This window comes from Dendrobates tinctorius, unplaced genomic scaffold (genome assembly GCF_039654945.1).
Source record: "Dendrobates tinctorius isolate UK_male_01 unplaced genomic scaffold, ASM3965494v1 ptg000115l, whole genome shotgun sequence".
In the NCBI taxonomy this organism is placed as follows: Eukaryota; Metazoa; Chordata; class Amphibia; order Anura; family Dendrobatidae; genus Dendrobates; species Dendrobates tinctorius.
The window spans coordinates 14,431,870-14,451,302 of record NW_027361783.1 but is presented as its reverse complement, the minus strand read 5'-3'; the positions used below and the strand labels follow the sequence as shown (position 1 = coordinate 14,451,302).

The 19,433-nt window shown below is 45.4% G+C and overlaps 1 protein-coding gene across 3 annotated transcripts in view; it reads right to left on the bottom strand.

Annotated features, from left to right (window-relative positions):
- The window catches only part of RTTN (rotatin), a 328,322-nt gene that overhangs the window by 37,151 nt on the left and 271,738 nt on the right, over positions 1-19,433 (bottom strand). For all 3 annotated transcript variants that reach the window (XR_012234901.1, XM_073590015.1, XM_073590014.1), the window contains 2 exons: positions 12,981-13,107; positions 1,155-1,357 (listed from right to left, as the gene is read on the bottom strand). Coding sequence is in view for 2 of the 3 variants with exons in the window: in XM_073590015.1 (XP_073446116.1) it covers positions 1,155-1,357; positions 12,981-13,107 (330 nt within the window). In the remaining variant the exon portion in view is untranslated. The remainder of the gene's footprint in view (positions 1-1,154; positions 1,358-12,980; positions 13,108-19,433) is intronic.

Genomic DNA, 19,433 nt, shown 5'->3' with positions numbered 1-19,433 from the left:
ACTGAATATGATTCCCCAGGTTTGTACGATTATCTAACCATGTATAGCTTTTATATTATTTAGGTTATTAAAAAAAAAAAAATAGAAAATTTGAAAGTTTTCTTTTTGCGCTTGTTGCAATTTCCCGATACATGAAGTGGTTTCATTTTTTGGGATTTGAGGACGTGTCTTGGCTTATTTTTTGTGCCCTGAGCTGATGTTTTTATTGATATCATTTGGAGATGTTTAGATCGGCTCTTTTTGCATTTTATTGCAATGTTGAGGTGACCAAAAAAATATAATTCTGGCGTTTTGATTTTTTTCTCTTATTATGCTGTTTACTGATCAGATTTATTTACTTAATTGATATATTTATTTAATTTTTTGATATACTGGATATTTCTGAGCGCAGCGATAACAAGGGTTATTTTTAATGGGGCAAAAGGGGGATGATTTTTTTTTTAAATCTTTTTTCTCACTTCTTTACTGACTTCATTAGTCCCCTTAGGAGAATTCAAGATGTGACTGTCCGATTGCTTGTGCTATATAAAAGCAGGGCTTCAACAGCGCCATGAACGGTATAAATCATGGTCTCCTACAAACGCCGACCATGAGGTGGCGTTCACGGGACTATTGTAATGACAGTCACAGGGGTGACATTGTGTGAGTTGGCGGAAATCGGACTGCAATTAGATATCATCCGAGTGCAGTCCAAGGTTTTCCATGCACCAATAGACTTGAATGAACAAAATGCTTTCCTATTTCAGAGTAAAACAAATCGTTCACCACTACTGAATAATACTTGTCCAAGTGCTATCCGATAGAAAAAAATTGGATATTCGCTTGTGACCCTGGCCTAAAAGATGCGTTCTAGACAAAGCACAGCCATGCTGCCAGGAAGCAAGCAGAGAGCGATAGCGCTGTGCAGGATCGACCAGGAGCTAAAAATACTAAGACATGCTTTCAATTGGTACGAAGGGTAAAGAATTGGGGCGATATGTGAAAAAAGGAACATATTTAAAAATAGATGATATTGGCACAAGTTAATAAATGCGTGTGTACATTAAAATACCACATTTTAAAGGGTTATTCCCAAAATCAATAAGCTGGCTGAGATCAGTATCCCCAGCAAATTCTTGGTGTTACATGTTGATTACACTTCTGGTCGTCCATACCTTCTGGATGATACACTTGCAGTCCTGAGTGTCAGCAACATTAGAGAGGAGGCCAAACACTGCCTGTTGTGCCAGGCTGCTGCAGGAGGACGGGTCTGCGCCGAGCTTTAACACATTGTGCAGAATGGAGTTGGCTGTTGGGGATTTCTGTGATGGCTGGGTGGACATTACTCCTGTGTTAGTCCAGCATAAGGAACTACATGCTTAAAAAGGGGAAAAAAGTATTAATTTCAGTAAAAATTTAAATAACAAAATCATTTTTTTTTGTTTTAAAGCGTGTCACTCTGTACTGCAAGAATAACTATTTGATCCCAATATGAAATATTTAAAGGGGTTTTCCTGTGTAATTCGTGTATGGCTTATCTACAGGACATGCTGCTGGAACATGCCACACTCGTTCTCACTATTTATTTTATAAAAAGGTTTAAAACTGTCCAGAGCGTTGTGGAAATGCCATAAATATAAAAGATGCAATTTCACATTTGTGTCATGGCTTCTATAATTCTACCAGAGCAAATAACAGCTACACCAAATGCCTATTTCAGTAGATCTCAATAAATACTTAAAAAGGTAAAAGGTATAAAGGACCAGTCAGGTTTCAGATATGGTACGTCCGAAGGCAAGAAAAATGCTGTAAGATTGTCCATTTCTTGGCATCAAAAATATTGGAAATTCCTTAGGCCAAAACGAGTATAGTAAATATGTAAAGACTTAAAATACTCATCTCTAGAACTGGGAGCAGAAGCTGGTAATGGGTACTGATATTCGCTCCAAGCCCATTTACTTAAGGGGTGGTGCCACAAACAGCATATACAGCGCTGGCAAAAATTAAGAGACCTCTGCAAAATTTTCTCTTTATAGGTATATTTTTTGAGTAAAATGTACATTGTTGTTTTATTCTATAAACTACTGACATGTCTCCGAAATTTAAAGCTAAAAATTTTGTATTTATTTGCAGCAAATGAGAAATCAACAAAATAATAAAAAAGAAACATGGATTTTTGTGATAACTCACCATAAAATCCTTTTCTCCGAGACACAGGACAGTGGGTGTATGCTACTGCCGCCAGGAGGCTGACACTAAGTGGATGAAAAAAAGGTTAGCTCCTCCTCCACAGTATACACCCTCGCCTCGATTGCAGGCGGAATCAGTTTTGTGCAAAAGCAGTAGGAGACCTACAAGACAAAATCAGCCTCAATGCAGGTAACAACCTGTCTAGAAAACCCACTTGGTATCATAATACCTATTAATAAACAAAAAAAGGAGCCAATTGACTAACAGGGTGGGTGCTGTGTCCCCCAATGAGCGTCTCGGAGAAAAGGATTTTACGGTGAGTTATCACAAAAATCCATGTTTCTCCTTCGCCTCATTGGGGACACAGGACAGTGGGACGTCCTAAAGTACTGTATATACTCGTGTATAAGCCGAGATTTTCAGCCAAATTTTTGGGGCTGAAAGTCCCCCTCTCGGCTTATACACGAATCATATACCTGGGGGTCAGCAGGGGAGGGGGGGCGGGGGTGTCAAAGATCATACTCACCGTCCTGGCACTCTCTGCAGCCCCCTCGCTTCTCCACTGTCTCCCTTCCTGCCTTCAGCGGTCACGTGGTTCCGATCATTAAACTCATGAATATGCACATATTCATGAGTGGTAATGAGCGGTATCACGTGACCGCTGAAGGCAGGAAGGGAGACAGTGGAGAAGCGAGGCTGCAGAGACGTTCCAGGACGGGTGAGTATAGCGATATTCACCTGTCCTCGTTCCCACACTGCTCACCGCCATCTGCTGCTTCCTGTGTCCGTGATGTTTAGCCAGCAGGGGGCACGGTGACGTGGTTAGTGCGCGCTGCGCCCTCTGCTGGCTCAACAGTCACTGACAGAGGACGCGCAGACAGTGGTGAGCAGCGATGGACCGCGGACAGGTGAATATCACAGGTGCCGGGTCCTGAGCAGGAGAGGAGAGTATGGCTTTTTTTTTGCAGCAGCATTTGGGGGCATAATATATGGGGCAGCATATGGGGGCATATTCTATGGAGCAGCATATGGGGGCATAATCTATGGAGCAGCATATGGGGGCATATTCCATGGAGCAGCATATGGGGCCATAATCTATGGAGCATTTTATGGGTGCACAATCTATGGAGCATCTTATGGGGGCATAATCTATGGAGCATCTTATGGGGCCATAACCTTTATGGAGCATTATATGGGGCATATTATTCTATGGAGCATCTTATGGGGCTATTATTAACCTTTGTGCAGCATTATATATGGTGTATTTTGTATGGAGCATTATATGGGGCTCCTGATTCAATATGGATATTCAAAAACATTTAATCTACTGATGTCTCAACTAATTTTACTTTTATTGATATCTATTTTTATTTTTGAAATTTACCAGTAGCTGCTGCATTTTCCACCCTAGGCTTATACACGAGTCAATAAGTTTTCCCAGTTTTTTGTGGCAAAATTTTTTTGAGGGGGTCGGCTTATACACGGGCATATACGGTAAAGTAGTCCCAGGGTGGGGAGTCGACTCACCGGTCCAAGCTACACGCACCTACTGTGTAAGGGTGCGCCACTGCTTGGAGAATCCTTTTACCCAGGCTGCATGTGCTGAAGCCAGCACATGGACATTTGTAATGTTTGGAGAATGTGTGCCGGCTGGACCAGGTTGCCGCCTTGCATACCTGCTCCGCCGATGCCTGGTGCCGAAGAGCCTGAGAGGCGCCCACTGCTCGAGTTGAGTGCGCTCTGATCTCTGCTAGCACAGCTGCGCCTCCGGTGCGGTAGGATTCCTGAATCATCAGCCAAATCCACCTGGCTATGGTCGCTCTTGAGGCAGAAAGTCCCTTCCTGCAACCCTCAGGGAGCACGAACAGCGTGTCTGTCTGACGAAAGGATGCCGTCCGTGACATGTACCTCCTGGGAGCTTTCCCCAGGTCTAACGTATGAAGAGCCTTTTCCACCCGGTGTACTGGTGCTGGGAAAAAAGGAGGGCAAGGCAATATCCTCATCAAAACGAAATGAGGAAACAACCTTCTGCAGAAAAAGGGGGAGCTGGCCTAAGAACCACCTTCTCCTTGTGAGATATCAGGAATGGAGCTTGGCAAGATAGAGCTGCCAGCTCCGGGACTCGCCTGATTGATGTTATCACCACGAGGAACACCACCTTCCAGGGAAGGTATGTCGAAGATACCTATTGTAGTGGCTTGAATGTAGCTTCCTGCAGAACGCCTAGGACCAGGTTAAGGTCCCAGTTGTTGAGGGGTCCTATAGGGGGGTACCAAATGTGAGACCCTCTGGCTGAAGGTCTATACCTGCAGATTGGTAGCGATTCTGCGCTGGAACAGGATGAATAAGGCAGATATTAGTCTCCTAAGGGAACTTGGAGCTAAACCCGAGTCCATGCCGGACTGGGAGAAAACGCTAAATTGTTGGGAATAGAGAATCCCAGTGGAGAACGACCGTGGTCCTGACACCATGAAAAGATAATCCTCCAGGTGTGATGGACAATATGTACTGAGGCGGGCTTCTGGGCACTAACCATTGTAGTAACCACATTGCGTCCGAACCCAGCCTAGGACAGAATCCAAGATTCAACGGCTAAGCCGTCAAACACAGGGCCCTTGGGTTCGGCTGGTAGCTCGGGACCTGAGAAGGTAGGTCTGGGGGCACTGGCAGTCGCCAGGGAATGTCAGCGAGTAGCTACACCAGGTTTGCGTACTACGCCCGCCGAGGCAAATCTGGGGCCAGTAGCACCACTGGAACCTCCTTCTGCCTTGATCCTCTTGATGATCCTTGGGAATAGCAGCAGCGGGGGAAAAAGGTATGGGAGGCGAATACTGGTTCCATGGTAGAACCAACGCATTCCCGGCGCTTACCTGCGGGTCCCGGGACCAAGGCAACCAACGCGACCACCATACTTGCCGGAAAAAACTCGGGGTGTAGTGGCCATTCCCTGGACACAAGACCTTGACGGCTGAGGAAGCCTGCCGCCCAGTTCTCTATGCCCAGAATGTGGACGGCCGAGATCACCGAATGATTCCTCTCGGCCCAGTGAGGGATGTGCGCCTCACTTCGTACATGGCTGATCTGCTGCGGGTGCTCCCCTGATTTAGGTTAGCCACGGCCGTGGCATTGTCCGCTTGAATCGGGACGGGGCGGCCTGCTAGAGGATGATGAAAACGTTCTTGTCCCATGATGCCGTGCTGCAGGGGGCGAGGATGGAGTTGGGCAAATGGACTTGCTCCCATTGCTGCCACCCTCTTCTTTATGACCCTCATGCAAAGACGAAAGGTATGAGGGACTGGCTGGCGAAGTATCTGGACTCCTTGCTGAAGAGCTAGGGCTTTGTCTTGAGGGAGGATTACCAACCCTTGGGAGGTGCCGAAGATCATCCTTAAAAGGTTTTTCAAAACGTTTTATTAGGGTTTTAAATATTTTAATTGGGTGGAAAGACAAGGGGAAGTGGGGGAGCAGGGAGGGAAGGTTGGATATGGGGAAAGGAAAAGAGAGGACAGAACTTAGAAAACCATTAAAAAACTTTTCAAAACAGACCTGTTGGTCAAAAGCAAATTAAAACTACATATAAGTTTTATACAAACATTTTTCATGTCAGGGAGAGAGATAACCTCCTTAGAAAGAAGTAGTCGGTTTCAATTCTATTCTATTAGGCTGGTTTCACATTTGCGTTTTTTTGCGCTGGAAAAAACGCATACCTGCGCATGCGTTTTTTCCCCTATATTTAACATGGGTGCGCATACCTGCGCGCTGGCATGCGCACGTATGCGATTTTCATGCGCTGCGTTTTTTTGGGGTGTGCGTTTGTATTTTCCAGACGCAGCATGTTGCATTTTTTGGCCCTGCAAAAAAGCGCATGTGCACGTATGAGCACGTTTTGCGCTAAAAATGGCCATTATAGCCTATGGATGCGGATACGTGCGCATTGGCATGCTTATGTATGCGTTTTTTTGCACATGCGTTTTTTTTTTTTTAACATTAGTTTAGACAATGGAATTTAGGGGTTTGGGTTAGAGTTAGGGTTAGTTAAGGGGTTTAGGGTTAGGGTTAGGATCAGGGTATGGTTTGGTTAAGGGTTAGGGTTAGGGTCAGGGTATGGTTTGGTTAAGGGTTAGGGTCAGGGTTAGGATCAGGGTATGGTTTGGTTAAGGGTTAGGGTTAGGGTCAGGGTTAGGGTATGGTTTGGTTAAGGGTTAGGGTTAGGGTCAGGGTTAGGGTTAGGATCAGGGTATGGTTTGGTTAAGGGTTAGGGTTAGGGTCAGGGTATGGTTTGGTTAAGGGTTAGGGTCAGGGTTAGGATCAGGGTATGGTTTGGTTAAGGGTTAGGTTCAGGGTTAGGGTATGGTTTGGTTAAGGGTTAGGGTCAGGGTTAGGATCAGGGTATGGTTTGGTTAAGGGTTAGGGTCAGGGTCAGGGTATGGTTTGGTTAAGGGTTAGGGTCAGGGTTAGGATCAGGGTATGGTTTGGTTAAGGGTTAGGGTTAGGGTCAGGGTTAGGGTCAGGGTATGGTTTGGTTAAGGGTTAGGGTTAGGGTCAGGGTTAGGATCAGGGTATGGTTTGGTTAAGGGTTAGGGTCAGGGTTAGGGTATGGTTTGGTTAAGGGTTAGGGTTAGGGTCAGGGTTAGGATCAGGGTATGGTTTGGTTAAGGGTTAGGATCAGGGTATGGTTTGGTTAAGGGTTAGGGTCAGGGTTAGGGTATGGTTTGGTTAAGGGTTAGGGTCAGGGTTAGGGTCAGGGTTAGGGTATGGTTTGGTTAAGGGTTAGGGTTAGGGTCAGGGTTAGGATCAGGGTATGGTTTGGTTAAGGGTTAGGGTCAGGGTTAGGGTATGGTTTGGTTAAGGGTTAGGGTCAGGGTTAGGATCAGGGTATGGTTTGGTTAAGGGTTAGGGTTAGGGTCAGGGTATGGTTTGGTTAAGGGTTAGGGTCAGGGTTAGGATCAGGGTATGGTTTGGTTAAGGGTTAGGTTCAGGGTTAGGGTATGGTTTGGTTAAGGGTTAGGGTCAGGGTTAGGGTATGGTTTGGTTAAGGGTTAGGGTATGGTTTGGTTAAGGGTTAGGGTATGGTTTGGTTAAGGGTTAGGGTTAGGGTCAGGGTTAGGGTATGGTTTGGTTAAGGGTTAGGGTCAGGGTTAGGGTATGGTTTGGTTAAGGGTTAGGGTCAGGGTTAGGGTATGGTTTGGTTAAGGGTTAGGGTCAGGGTATGGTTTGGTTAAGGGTTAGGGTTAGGGTATGGTTTGGTTAAGGGTTAGGGTTAGGGTATGGTTTGGTTAAGGGTTAGGGTTAGGGTCAGGGTTAGGGTTAGGGTATGGTTTGGTTAAGGGTTAGGGTTAGTAAAGTCATGGTTTGGGTTAGTGTGAGGGGCCACCTAATGTTTGGAAAAAACACAAACGCGGTAAAAATGCACTAAAAACGCTTACAAACGCATAAAAACGCTTCGTTTTTTTCATGCATGCTCATAAAAATGCTTGAAAAAAACGCAGCAGTTGTATGTTTTTGTATGCGTTTTTTCAATGCGTTTTTTTGCGGGAAAAACGCGCTGCAAAAAAAAGCAAGTGTGAAACTAGCCTTACTTTATCAAAAATCATCCTTAAAAGGTAACTCCTCTGAGCTGGGACCAGGGATGATCTCTCCAGGTTGATCAACCACCCTAAGCGGGCAAGAGTATCTAGCGTGATGTTGATGCTCTCCTCTGATGCTCGATATGAGGGGCCCTTGATCAAAAGGTCGTCTAAATAAGACAAGACGACTATGCCCCAGGAGTGCAGGATGGCCATGACACCTGCCCTGACCCCTGTAAACACTCCGGGGGCGGTAGCTAGCCCGAAGGGGAGAGCTGCGAACTTAAAGTATAGGCCGCTGACAGCGAAGCGTAGAACTTTCTGATGTACAGGTACACGTCTTGGATGTCGACAGAAGCCAAACCTTCTCCCTGTTCTATGGCAGCTATAGAGAGACTCCATCCGGGACTGCCCGATCCTGACAAATCTGTTCAGAAGCTTTAGGTCCAGAATGGGCCTGACAGTCCCGTCCCTTTTGGGGACCGTGAACAGGTCGGAATAGAAACCTTGACCTCTTTCGCCTTCTGGTACGTGGGTAACAACGCTGTGTTTCCGGAGCAATTCGATGACCCTGAACAAGGCTTGTACCCGGGATTCCACCTTGGGAGGACGAGAGAGAAAAAAAAAAATTGTCTTGGGGGCTGTTTGTCTAACTTGTACCCCGAGGATACCAGCTCCCTTACCCATGTGTCGTGCACGAAGGAGAGCTAGACATGGCGAGACCAGAATAGGCGACCGCCTACTCTGCTGGTGTCGCCCGGCACTTGCCTCGAGCCATTAGGCCGAAGATCCTTGGGATCTAGGTCCCCTTGATCTGGGCTTGTTGGGATCGCATTCTCCCCAAAGTTTTGGCTCTATATGAGACTTGAAGATCTCTGTCCTGGTTGGGGCAACCTGCAACGGCAGAGTTGGTTGCTGAAGCCCCCCTGGGGTTGCGAAAAGGACCGAAACGGTGTCTGAAGCAGGTGACGAAAAAGCTGTTTAACCCTTTATTGAGGGAGAAAACTGCTCCTGCCCCTTGTGGGGTCAGAGATAAGCTGGTCCAACCTTTCACCAAATAGGCGAATGCAGCCACGCTCAGCCTAGAATGGCCGGTGGCACCCAGATAGGTGGCCGCTCTGATAAGGTAAAGAAGTTAGGGACTTCTTGGAGGTTGAATCTGCACGCCAAGTCCTCAACCACAGAGCCCCTCTTAATAGAGATTGCATTTGCGGCAGCGAGTGCTGCGCAGCTAGCCGTATCCAAAGACGCATTAATCAAGTAGTCTGCGGCCAACACAATTTGATTAGCAATACCTGCTATCTCCGCAGGCAAGTCCATACCCTGCAAGGCTCTGTATGATGATTCCGACCCAGAACCCATGGCTTTAACTTCCCAAGTTGCAGCGAACGAGGGAGAAAGTGCTGAACCCGACGCCTCCAATACTGAGCGCGCCAGGCTCTCTATGAGACAGTCGGTGGGATCCTTAATAGAGGAACCGTTAGGTATGGACCACAGGGCTTTAGAGACCAAGCGCGACACGGGTGGATCTTGCTTTTTCGTCTAAGAAACGCCTGTCCGGCCGTTCCCTGTGTCGCTGTACTATGTCGTCAACTCTGCGTGAGTGGCATTTACTCTATGAGGCTGCTTGACCAGCTTAAATGACACCCTGTGCCCTGAGGCCAGGGTGGATTTATTTTCAATCCCCAGGGTCTGGTTGATGGCCTCGATAAGGCTGTTCACTGTTTCCTGGTAACCCAGAGTAACTAAGTCAAGGGGCTCATCCGAGTCGTAATCAGAGTTCTCGTTATTGACTACTGGCAAGGGCGAGCGAGAGGCAGAGCTCACGGATGCCGAGACACCGGACGGACCGGGAGACGCAGTGTGGATTTGATTCCCCCACGTCTGCCTAGTGAGAGAGCGGCCCCTGCAGGCCGGAGGCTCCTGTGAGGTGGAGGACCCCTCCAAGACAGGCGAGCCACTATCCCTGCCCCTATCTGGGGCTTGAAGGGACTCGATTGCTCTCATAATGTCGTAGACTGCGACAGAGGCAGAGCCCATTCCGGGCGGTCGCAGGGGAGGACTCCTGGGCACTTCGGACTCGCAGATTTCACAGATCTTTCATGTAGGAAGGTGGACCGGCAGTAGGTGCACGCAGCATACAGAAACGTCTTAGCTGCTCTGGGCGTGGTGGCCCTGCTAGGTGATATGCCTGCAGGGTTCTACTGCTTAGCCTCTGGCAAAAAAAAACAGAGGGTGGCCTTCCTCCTTCAGAGATAGCACTTACCCCAGTCATGTGCCCAGTCCTGGATCTGCTTTAGGCGTCCAGCCTGCCGAAACGCTGCAACCTTTTCCAAAAAGTGCGCCTCGGCGTGTGGGCGGTCCTGCAGGGAGAGAAGGCGCCGCTGGTGACATCCTATGGGCCGAGTTTCTGCTCGAGGCCTAGCGCCGGCTGAAGCCGGGGACTAAATTTTTCGGCCCCGCCCGAGACTTCAGGGGCGGGTCTGCCAGAAATACGCGCGTCACGGAGGCGGGACTTCTGCCCGCGGCCTAGTACCGGCAGAAGCAGGGGACTACCAAGAAACCGAGGCCTAGTCAGGACATGCGCTGCCGAGTGCTACCACTGTGGGGGCACATGCTGGCGCCTGACCGCTGCTGCTGCCCAGGGGAATGCCGACCCTGGGGGTTTCAGGAGCCCTCCCAGCCCACCTCCTTCAGCGCCTCACCCCTGGAGCTCCAGCTGATCCTCAGGTTAGGGGGGGAAGGGGGGCGGCATCCAAATCAAGGATGGTGCTGGCACCCTAGCTCCATCTTTCACTCCAAGGGATGAGGCCACACGGACTATTCGTAGGCCTCTGTACAGCCTAGGGTTTCGATACCTTAGGGTGGTCAGGGCTAGTCCAGCATCATGTCCCGCGTCGCGGGAAAGGATACGTGGAGGCGACACTCGCATGTGCTCGCCCGTTGTTGGTTTGGGGAAATCGGACCCTTTCAATAGGGTCCGTTGCCCCTGTCTCATCTTCGTGGAGAAAATGAAAAAGAAAAAAACAAACAAGTCTGGAAAAAAGACCAGACGTGTGTGCCTCCTAGGACACAAAGCAAGAACTGATTACGCCTGCAATCGAGGCGAGGGTGTATACTGCGGAGGAGGAGCTAACCTTTTTTTCATCCACTTAGTGTCAGCCTCCTGGCGGCAGTAGCTACACCCACTGTCCTGTGTCCCCCAATGAGGCGAAGGAGAAACAGTGCTTTCAGACCTCAAATAATGCAAAGAAAACAAGTTCTTATTGATGTAGTAGAAACAACAATACTCATGTTTTAACTCAGGAAGAGTTCAGAAATCAATATTTGGTGGAATAACCAAATCACAGCTTTCATGCGTCTTGGCATGCTTTCCAGCAGTCTTTCACACTGCTTTTGGGAGACATTATGCCGCTCCTGGCACAAAAATTTAAGCAGTTCTTCTTTGACTATCCAGCATCCTCTTGATTACATTCCAGAGGTTTTCAATGGGGTTCAGGTCTGGAGATTGGGCTGGCCATGACAGGGTCTTGATGTGGTGCTCCTTCATCCACACATTCATTGACTTAGCTGTGTGGCATGGGGCATTGTCCTTCTAGAAAAAACAGTCCTCAGAGTTGGGGGAACACTGCTTGAGCAGAAGGAAGCATTTTTCTAGGATAACCTTGTATGCGGCTTGATTCATACGTCCTTCGCAAAGATTAACCTGCCCAATTCCAGCCTTGCTGAAGCATCCACAGATCATCACCGATCCTCCATCAAATTCACAGTGGGTGCAAGACACTGTGGCTTGTACACCTCTGCAGGTCTCTGTCTATCCATTAGATGACCAGGTGTTGGGCAAAACTGAAAATTAAGACTCATCAAAGATGATTACCTTACTCCAGTCCTCTACGGTCCAATCCTTATGGTCTTTGGCAAACTTCAGTCTGGCTCTCCTTTGCTTCTCATTGATGAAAGGCTTTACGAACTGTTCTTGCTGTGCACTTCATCCCAGCTGCCATTTGACATTCCTTTTGTAGGTCACTTGATGTCATGCTGCAGTTGCTCAGTGACATTTGAATAACATGACGGCAGCGCGGTCAGTGGAGAGTCGCTTTCGCCCTCTGCCGGTCTGTAGCTTTGTTGTCCCCATTCTCTGCTGCTTGACCTTGTTGTAATGGACTGCAGTCTTCAAAATTTTAAGAATGGAGGCAACATGACGCTCACTGTATGCCTCTGCTAGTAAAGCCAGAATTGGGCCCTTCTTTTCCTCACTTAAGTCTTTTCTTTTCAACTCCTTTGACATGGTTATTAGTTCATTCAAATTAGTTTTGGGATATTACTAGCACTTGTTTTGCCATCCAGCTTGTCCTATTGCAAAAGGATTGTGAAGACCACAGCAGTGTTTTTTATACTTTCCCTCGTTAAATAAGATTTTGTTCAGGTGATAACCTAATCAGAAGCACATTAAGTAGAATGAGGTTTACTTTGGTTGGAATTAACGGACACTGGAATGGAATGGCTGTCAGACATGTAGAGATGGTGATTTTTAGAAAATTTTGCAGTGCTCTCTTAATTTTTGCCAGAGCTGTATTACCTACCAACAGGAAGTGTGAGAAATGTAGGATCACTGAGGATCCAATCACTAAAATGCTCAAATGTGAGCAAGACAATTAAATGTTCATAGGAGTTATAGATGGGACCAGACGACGAGGCTCTACAAAGCCTTGTCTCAATACAGAGAGGGTCGAGCACGCACACCTCCGATCCATTTACGGAACTGCTGGAGATAGAAAACTACTGTGCTGTTGATTCTTGTTCTTGAGATTGTGGGGATCCTAGCTGTCAGCCCTCCAGGAAGGTATTCCCTGTCCTGTGTATGAGAGGAACCTTAGAAACTGGTTATAAACCTATTTTAAACCTTGTTATATTGTTAGATTTGAAAACACATAATTCTTCAAAATGCAGCGATACAGAAAAATGTTAAATATAACAATTTCCACGGAAAAATTATATTTTTACTATGCTAAAAAGTACATGCATTAAATGTGCTCCTCATATAAACAAATGGGGGAACGGAAATTGTAGCAGAGGATGAGTATTGGAAGAACAATACAAGCAGACAAGAAATATAGTGCTACAAGATGTAAGCAGAAGGCAAAGCGACGGTCTCCTTAAACCATCATCTTTTCAGTTTACAGTTGTGACAGTCAGGCCTGATAGATATCTGGGCATGGAGAATTTGCTCATCTTTTTCTTTACCTGCTGGAAAGTTTGCCGTGTAGACACAAAGTAATTGCAAAGCACCTTGCATCAGCGAATCATCCATCAAAAGCCATGGCCAAAGAGAATACAGCACAGGAACAAACGGAGACTCCAGGGAGGCCGCCTGCAAAAAGGAGAAGCAACAATCTGTGGTCCAGCGTGCCTCAGAAAGTAAACTTTGTTCTTACAGTAATAGTCCAAGAACATGCAAAACCTTATCCTAACGATTTTATAGACGTAGACAAGATAGCACATCCCCGGCTCGGGCACCATGACTCTAGGAAGCTGTATTTACGAGGAGACCGTAAGAAATGACTGATTCCACGTCCAGGGGTTTTTCACTATTTAAATACAGTGTGTCTGTAAAGTCATGGTGCACTTTTGAACAGTCACTGGAAAGCAACAAAAGACGATAGAAATGTGAAATCTGCTCCAAATAAAAGAAAAACTCTCCCAGTTTCATACCTATTCAGTGCAATTCGATGTGGGCTCCATTTGTTTCCCTACACACATCTAAACGATAGTGAAGTTCTTGCCACACACGAGTAAGGACGTCTGGTGTATCAGAGTGAATAACGTCTGTGATTCTCTGTTTTAAGTGATTAATGTCATTGATACGTCTAATGTACACATGTTGCTTCACATAACCCCAAAAGTAAAAGTCTAAGGACGTCAGATCCGGGGATCGTGTATACCTTCCTGGGACTGGTCAAAAGTGCACTTTGACTTTACGGACACATTGTATTTCAGTAACAGTTTAGAAGTGTTTGCTTTGTCCTACATTTATTTTTATAGAACGAAGTTGAATTTTTTTGTGATACTTTAATATTTATTTTTTTGTTACGAGAGAGAATATTAAAAGGGTTGTCCCGAGTTCATAAATGGGTGAAATTGCCAAGATGTTTGTAAAAACAAACCCCAGCCTGACCGGTGTACCCCCGTGCAAAAAGCACACTGCCAGAGCAGGCTCCATGCTGTACAACTTGCCTGTGCCGCTCTGGAACTGGCCGGATTGCTGGGAGAGAATAGTGACATCGTAATGCTGCTAGCCTGGACTGTCAATCTTTAGCAGTCCTACTAAAGCAGGAAGGAGAGGGCCAAGAGAGGTTCATTCATGAAGATTCATCTCGTGACAATCCCTATAAGCTGCGACTTTTGGCGTCACAGATTTAAGCAAGGTCTCTGGATGTTTGTGTAGCCATATTTATGGACTGTCACAGATAACTTTAAAAAAAAAAAACGTAATAAGTTATTTAAAAGGTTTTGTGATCCTTAGAATAAGCCATCAATATTACATTTGTGGGAGCTTAACTCTCAACAGCCCCACAATTTAGATGGTTGATGGGTTTAATAGGCACAGCTCAGCTTGTGTAGTGATTGTTCTGCATGACAATAAGAAGGGCCGATGTGCTCACATTATGTCCTGAGAAAAGGCTACCAATATCAACTTCAAGAGAAAAGAAAACACTTTATAGGAATAACACGGTCAACTTTAGATTTTTCTTTTAAACAACTTAAAAAAGGTTTTTGCCAAGAGCCTTTATCAAAGTAGTTCTATTTTGTAAGGAAGAAAGAAATGATACATTTTGTGTCAGATTTTACTAAAATCATTAACATTTTGTTGCACCTACCAGTAAAGCTGGATGGAGGACCATAAATGGTACTGACTGACCACTTACAGATGGCGGAGGCGCACTGCAGCCCTTCATATGATTTATGAGAAATGTCCGTAGGGTTCTGTAGAGTCTAACTCCACTTAAAGACAACGAACTTTCACAAAGAACATGATGACTAATCTACAAGCTGCATGTCGTAGAGCAGGAGGCACTGAACACAATGATATATGATTTCGCAGGAAAAAAAAAATCAGTTGAATTTACAATTTCTTCCTTTAAAGGGAACCGGCCACCTGATTTATGCTCTCCATGACTGCAACCAGGCATATTTTCTCTGAAACGCGCCGACATCTCAGAGTCCATACAATATACAGTAGATCTGGGCAGGACCCATAGCCGGAGACTCTAGTCCGGTGTTGCCACCAGCCGACTTCTCCTAGCGCTGCTAGAGGTGAGTGACAAGTCTCTCACACAGTTAGGAATTACGTGAAATGGTGCTGGGAAAAGTCACCAGGGGACTGGGCCGGGTTATTCATGTCTCCTCCAATATGGTTCTCGGTCATATAATGTATATCTTCTCTTAAATGCTGGAGCGTTTCAGAGAAAAATATACCTGGAGGCAATTGTGCATCCAGGCCATGATTTATGCTGCCCCAGGTTTGGTTACCGGCTCCCTTTATGTTACTGCTCATTGTCAGTCTAATTGCCCAGTGGATGGTACAATGCTGCCAATCACAGAATGGGACCACCCACTGGATTTGTAAGTGAAGAAAGTGTAGGAACTTAAAGGAATTCAATACAAGCTACGGAGAGTTTTGCTACCCGCTATATAAATCTGCTCAGCCCACCATTTTCAAGGTGACAGGTTTCTCTTAAGAATCTCCCTTTACAAATGAGTAAGTCTTTCTGCTGGGTAATGTAGTTTCAAGTGTAATACTTGAGGCTGAATTTGCTGTTACATTGTACATAAAGATTCAACAAAGTGAAGATTTGTTTGTCTTGGTTAGTTTTATGTGAAAATTTTAAAGAATATGAAGTCTGCTCTTTGGAAGCCATTGCTGCTCACTTTCCTGCCAAATATCTAGATCATGAAATGGGATTTTGCAGTTAAGAGCAGGCAGCACTTATACTAGATAACATGTGAATCATATCTCGGCTCGTACATTCTTATACAGCCTGAAGCAATGATTTTCATTATGATTAAGAAACAAGTGTTTTTCTTTCTTGCAATCTGTTTCAAAACTGATAAGACATCATCCAAAAGATTTAGGTATGAAACTGTCAATATAGACAATACATTTGGAGGGGGTGGAAAGTGTTAATCACTTCTAGACTTCTTTGATGTCAATGCAAACTGAGCGTTAGGACAAGCTCAAGTCAGGCACATACAAATAATATGTCTATATTCCTTGAGTTGATAAGAACCTAGGTGCCATCATTCCCCTTTTACCCACAAAATCTGGCCGATTGGATAAGCTGAGATTATGATGGGACAACCCCCCACCAAATGGTATCACTTAATTATCAATGTATTATTATTTTCTTTTACAAGGCATAACAGATGATGGGTACGATGCAGAATGTCAAAAAACATCCTACAGAATTATGTTTTGAGGTAGAACATCAACATATTCATTAAAACATGCCAGGAATACAGACTGAAGAAGTCAGTACATACAGAAATTTGGAGTTGCCACAGAGGGGTGAACCACAAAGGTCTTTTTATATATATACCATCATGGCATGATGTCAAAGGTTTGCTGGTTAGAACACTGTAGTAATAGTCATCTCATGTGACAGACCATAGGTATCCTCTTAAAATAACTGCCTCTCAATCATCTCAGGATGTATTTTTGGGTTGAAATGAATGGACTTTTAATATTCACTGACATCTGAATATCTTGTAGGAGAAAATCAGTCCAAGTTTCATCAGTTTTTTTTAATCAGTGTGTCATCAGTGTATGGTCAGTGTCAGTTTTGACTAACAGAAATTCATCAGTTATTTTCAAATATGTACAGAAATAGAACAGATAAAAGGGTTCTCAAACTTCTCCAAAACAGGCAACAAATAATGGACAGCACACACAAGGCCTTGATTTTTTCACAGACTTTGATGAAAATTGGACAAGGCTCTGTGATTTTGCGTGGACCACTAGGTCCGCAGAAGTTCAGACATATGAACATAACCCACAGACCAGGGGTCCAAAATCTGTGGCTTAGTAGCCACATGTGGCTCACGGGCCTGTGAGGCGTGGCTTGTGATTGTCAGCTTAGAACATTAGCACTGGTTCTAGTATATAATTGTGAAGAGAAGATCTTCAGCTTGTGACCTTGGTGAGTGGTTCTGAACAGAAGAGCAGATCTGGATGTGCATATACTGCAAGTGGCGTGGAGAGAGAAATTAACTAAGGTAATCTGGATACAGGATGCTACTACCTGTGAGAAGAGGTTCTTGAAGCTTGATATGAACATACTGAATGAGGGCAAGGTGGGAGCCCCTGGATGTAATAACACTGCTTCAGCGTGAATTCTGTTAGGAACTTTGGATATTTCTATACTGATGAGCTGAGCTGGATGTCTCTTCACAGAGGTGGCCTCTGGCTGTGGCTTGCGACCCTCTCTCAGAGATGAATGTGACCCTCAAGATAAGAAAGGTTGAGGACCACAAGTTCTATGCAGGAAAAACACAAATAGAACTCAAATGCCAAAAACAGCCATCTGAATGGGCCCTCTACACCGTAGCCTCTAGCTCCAGCATTATCAACTTATGGGAACTTTTAGCAATGTGATGCAGTCGTACACTCAAGGTCAAAACACAAGTGATTCCTAATACATACTTCATTCATAATTACTGTTGTTCCAGCCTCAGGATTGAAGATTGTTCAGAGGGAAGACACTGGCATTTTGTACACATCACAACTCTCTGCCAGGACATGATATAGGCCTTTTAGTCCAGTCAAAATACGAAAAAAAAATCCTTTACCCTGAACAAAATCCAAGAAAGCGTTTTATTGTTTTTTTTTGGTAGTATTACATGTAGGGAAAAACATACTAAAAGTTTACCAAGATAGGGTTACCACAAAGGGTCCAAATGTGACGTCAAAGAAAATGGCCGCCAAAGCTGTAAAATGTTAAATGCGACTCGCCTTTCAGTGTCTATCATATTTCTTTTACAATTACTACTATTATATTTATTATTTAATGATTTATTTACCTTCTTTTACAGAGCTGAGAATGATGGAAAGTCAAGAAACTTGCCCCTTATGCAGCCATGAAGTAGAAGATGACGGAGAAAGAGTGGTGATTGGTGCGAAAAGAGCTGAAGGGATCAATAAAGCCAGTATTGAGAGGGGCGTTAGCACTGTGGTAGCTGCTGGAGCAGTGGTGCACAAGAGATGTCGCATGAACTACATAAACAAGAAGCAAATAGACTTGCATAAGAAAGCTACTTCCGTTCATCGTTCACCTGCCAAGAGAGGTACACGGGTGTCTACTGGATCCTATGATAGCACAACGCAGTGTTTGTTCTGTGGACATGAAGTGGTGAAGACAAGATCTAGTAGTGATTTCGATGACTATAGCTTTGTTAAAACGGATGGATTTGTAAGGTCCATCTTGTCACATTGCAAACAGCGTAATGATGACTGGGCAATCACCATTCAAGGGAGAATCGCGCACTTTGGGAAGGACTTACATGCTGCAGACTGTCTGTATCATCGTTCATGTGACATTAACTGTCGGAAAAATTACGGAATTTCTATGCGTCATGGTGGTGGATCTACTACAAAGAAACAGCGGAAGGTAGGGAGGCCGATGAACATGGACCAAGAGCAAGCGTTCTTGAGAATGTGTGCATTTCTCGAGGACAACGATGAAGAGCAACTGACTGTCACAGATCTTGCAAAGAAAATTACGGAGTATCTTGTAGAAGGAGACAGTGCTGCCTATAGTAATAAATGGCTGAGGTATAGGCTGGAGGAGAGGTATGGCGATTCGCTATTCACAGCAGAGTGTGAAGGGTTGCCTAACATTGTAACGTTCCGTGAAAAGACCAGAATAATCCTGAGGGACTATTTCCGCAGTCAGGAAACGGATGAAGAAGCCCAGAAGAGAGCCATCATAGAGACTGCGGCCAAACTAATCAAGAGCGATATCAAGTCTAAGATCCCATCTTCAACTGATGAATATCCGAAGACTTCTTCGCTTGAATGTCAGTTTGCCTTAGATTATCTCCCCCTGAGTTTGCTTTGCTTGCTTGAAACGCTCTTTGTTGGAAAGGACATTCACAGGAAGGTCGCAAGCATTGGACAATCAGTTGTTCAGGCTGTATGTCCCAGGGCTGTAGTAGCTCGATTGCAGCTTGGGTTAGCAGTCCAGATCCATCATCATTTCAGGTCTCGATTTCTTATAGACAGTCTCTCAGCCATGGGATATTGTTCATCATATTCGGAAGTTCAGCGATTCGTGGAAAACGTCGCCGCTTCTGTTGGCCAGGATGTACTCGGTGGTACCATAGACAGACTGGATACAGCACTGCTGTTCGCTGCGGACAACGTCGATCATAATATCACGTTAGATGGGAAGGGGACTTTCCACGGCATGGGGATGGTAGCTACTGTGACTCCAGGAAAGAAGGTCAGTCGCACTGTTCTCAGACGGAAGACTGCGGACTTGGAGATAGTTGAACAAAGCAGAGTTGATGTAAGGGAATACCGTTTCGCAAAACACACTCGCCGAAACGTAAAATTCAAGCCCTTGCCATTTCTCGACGCCATTGACCATCGTGTTGATGTATTGTGGGAGATGTCTTTACGCTTCAAACAGCCTGCACCGA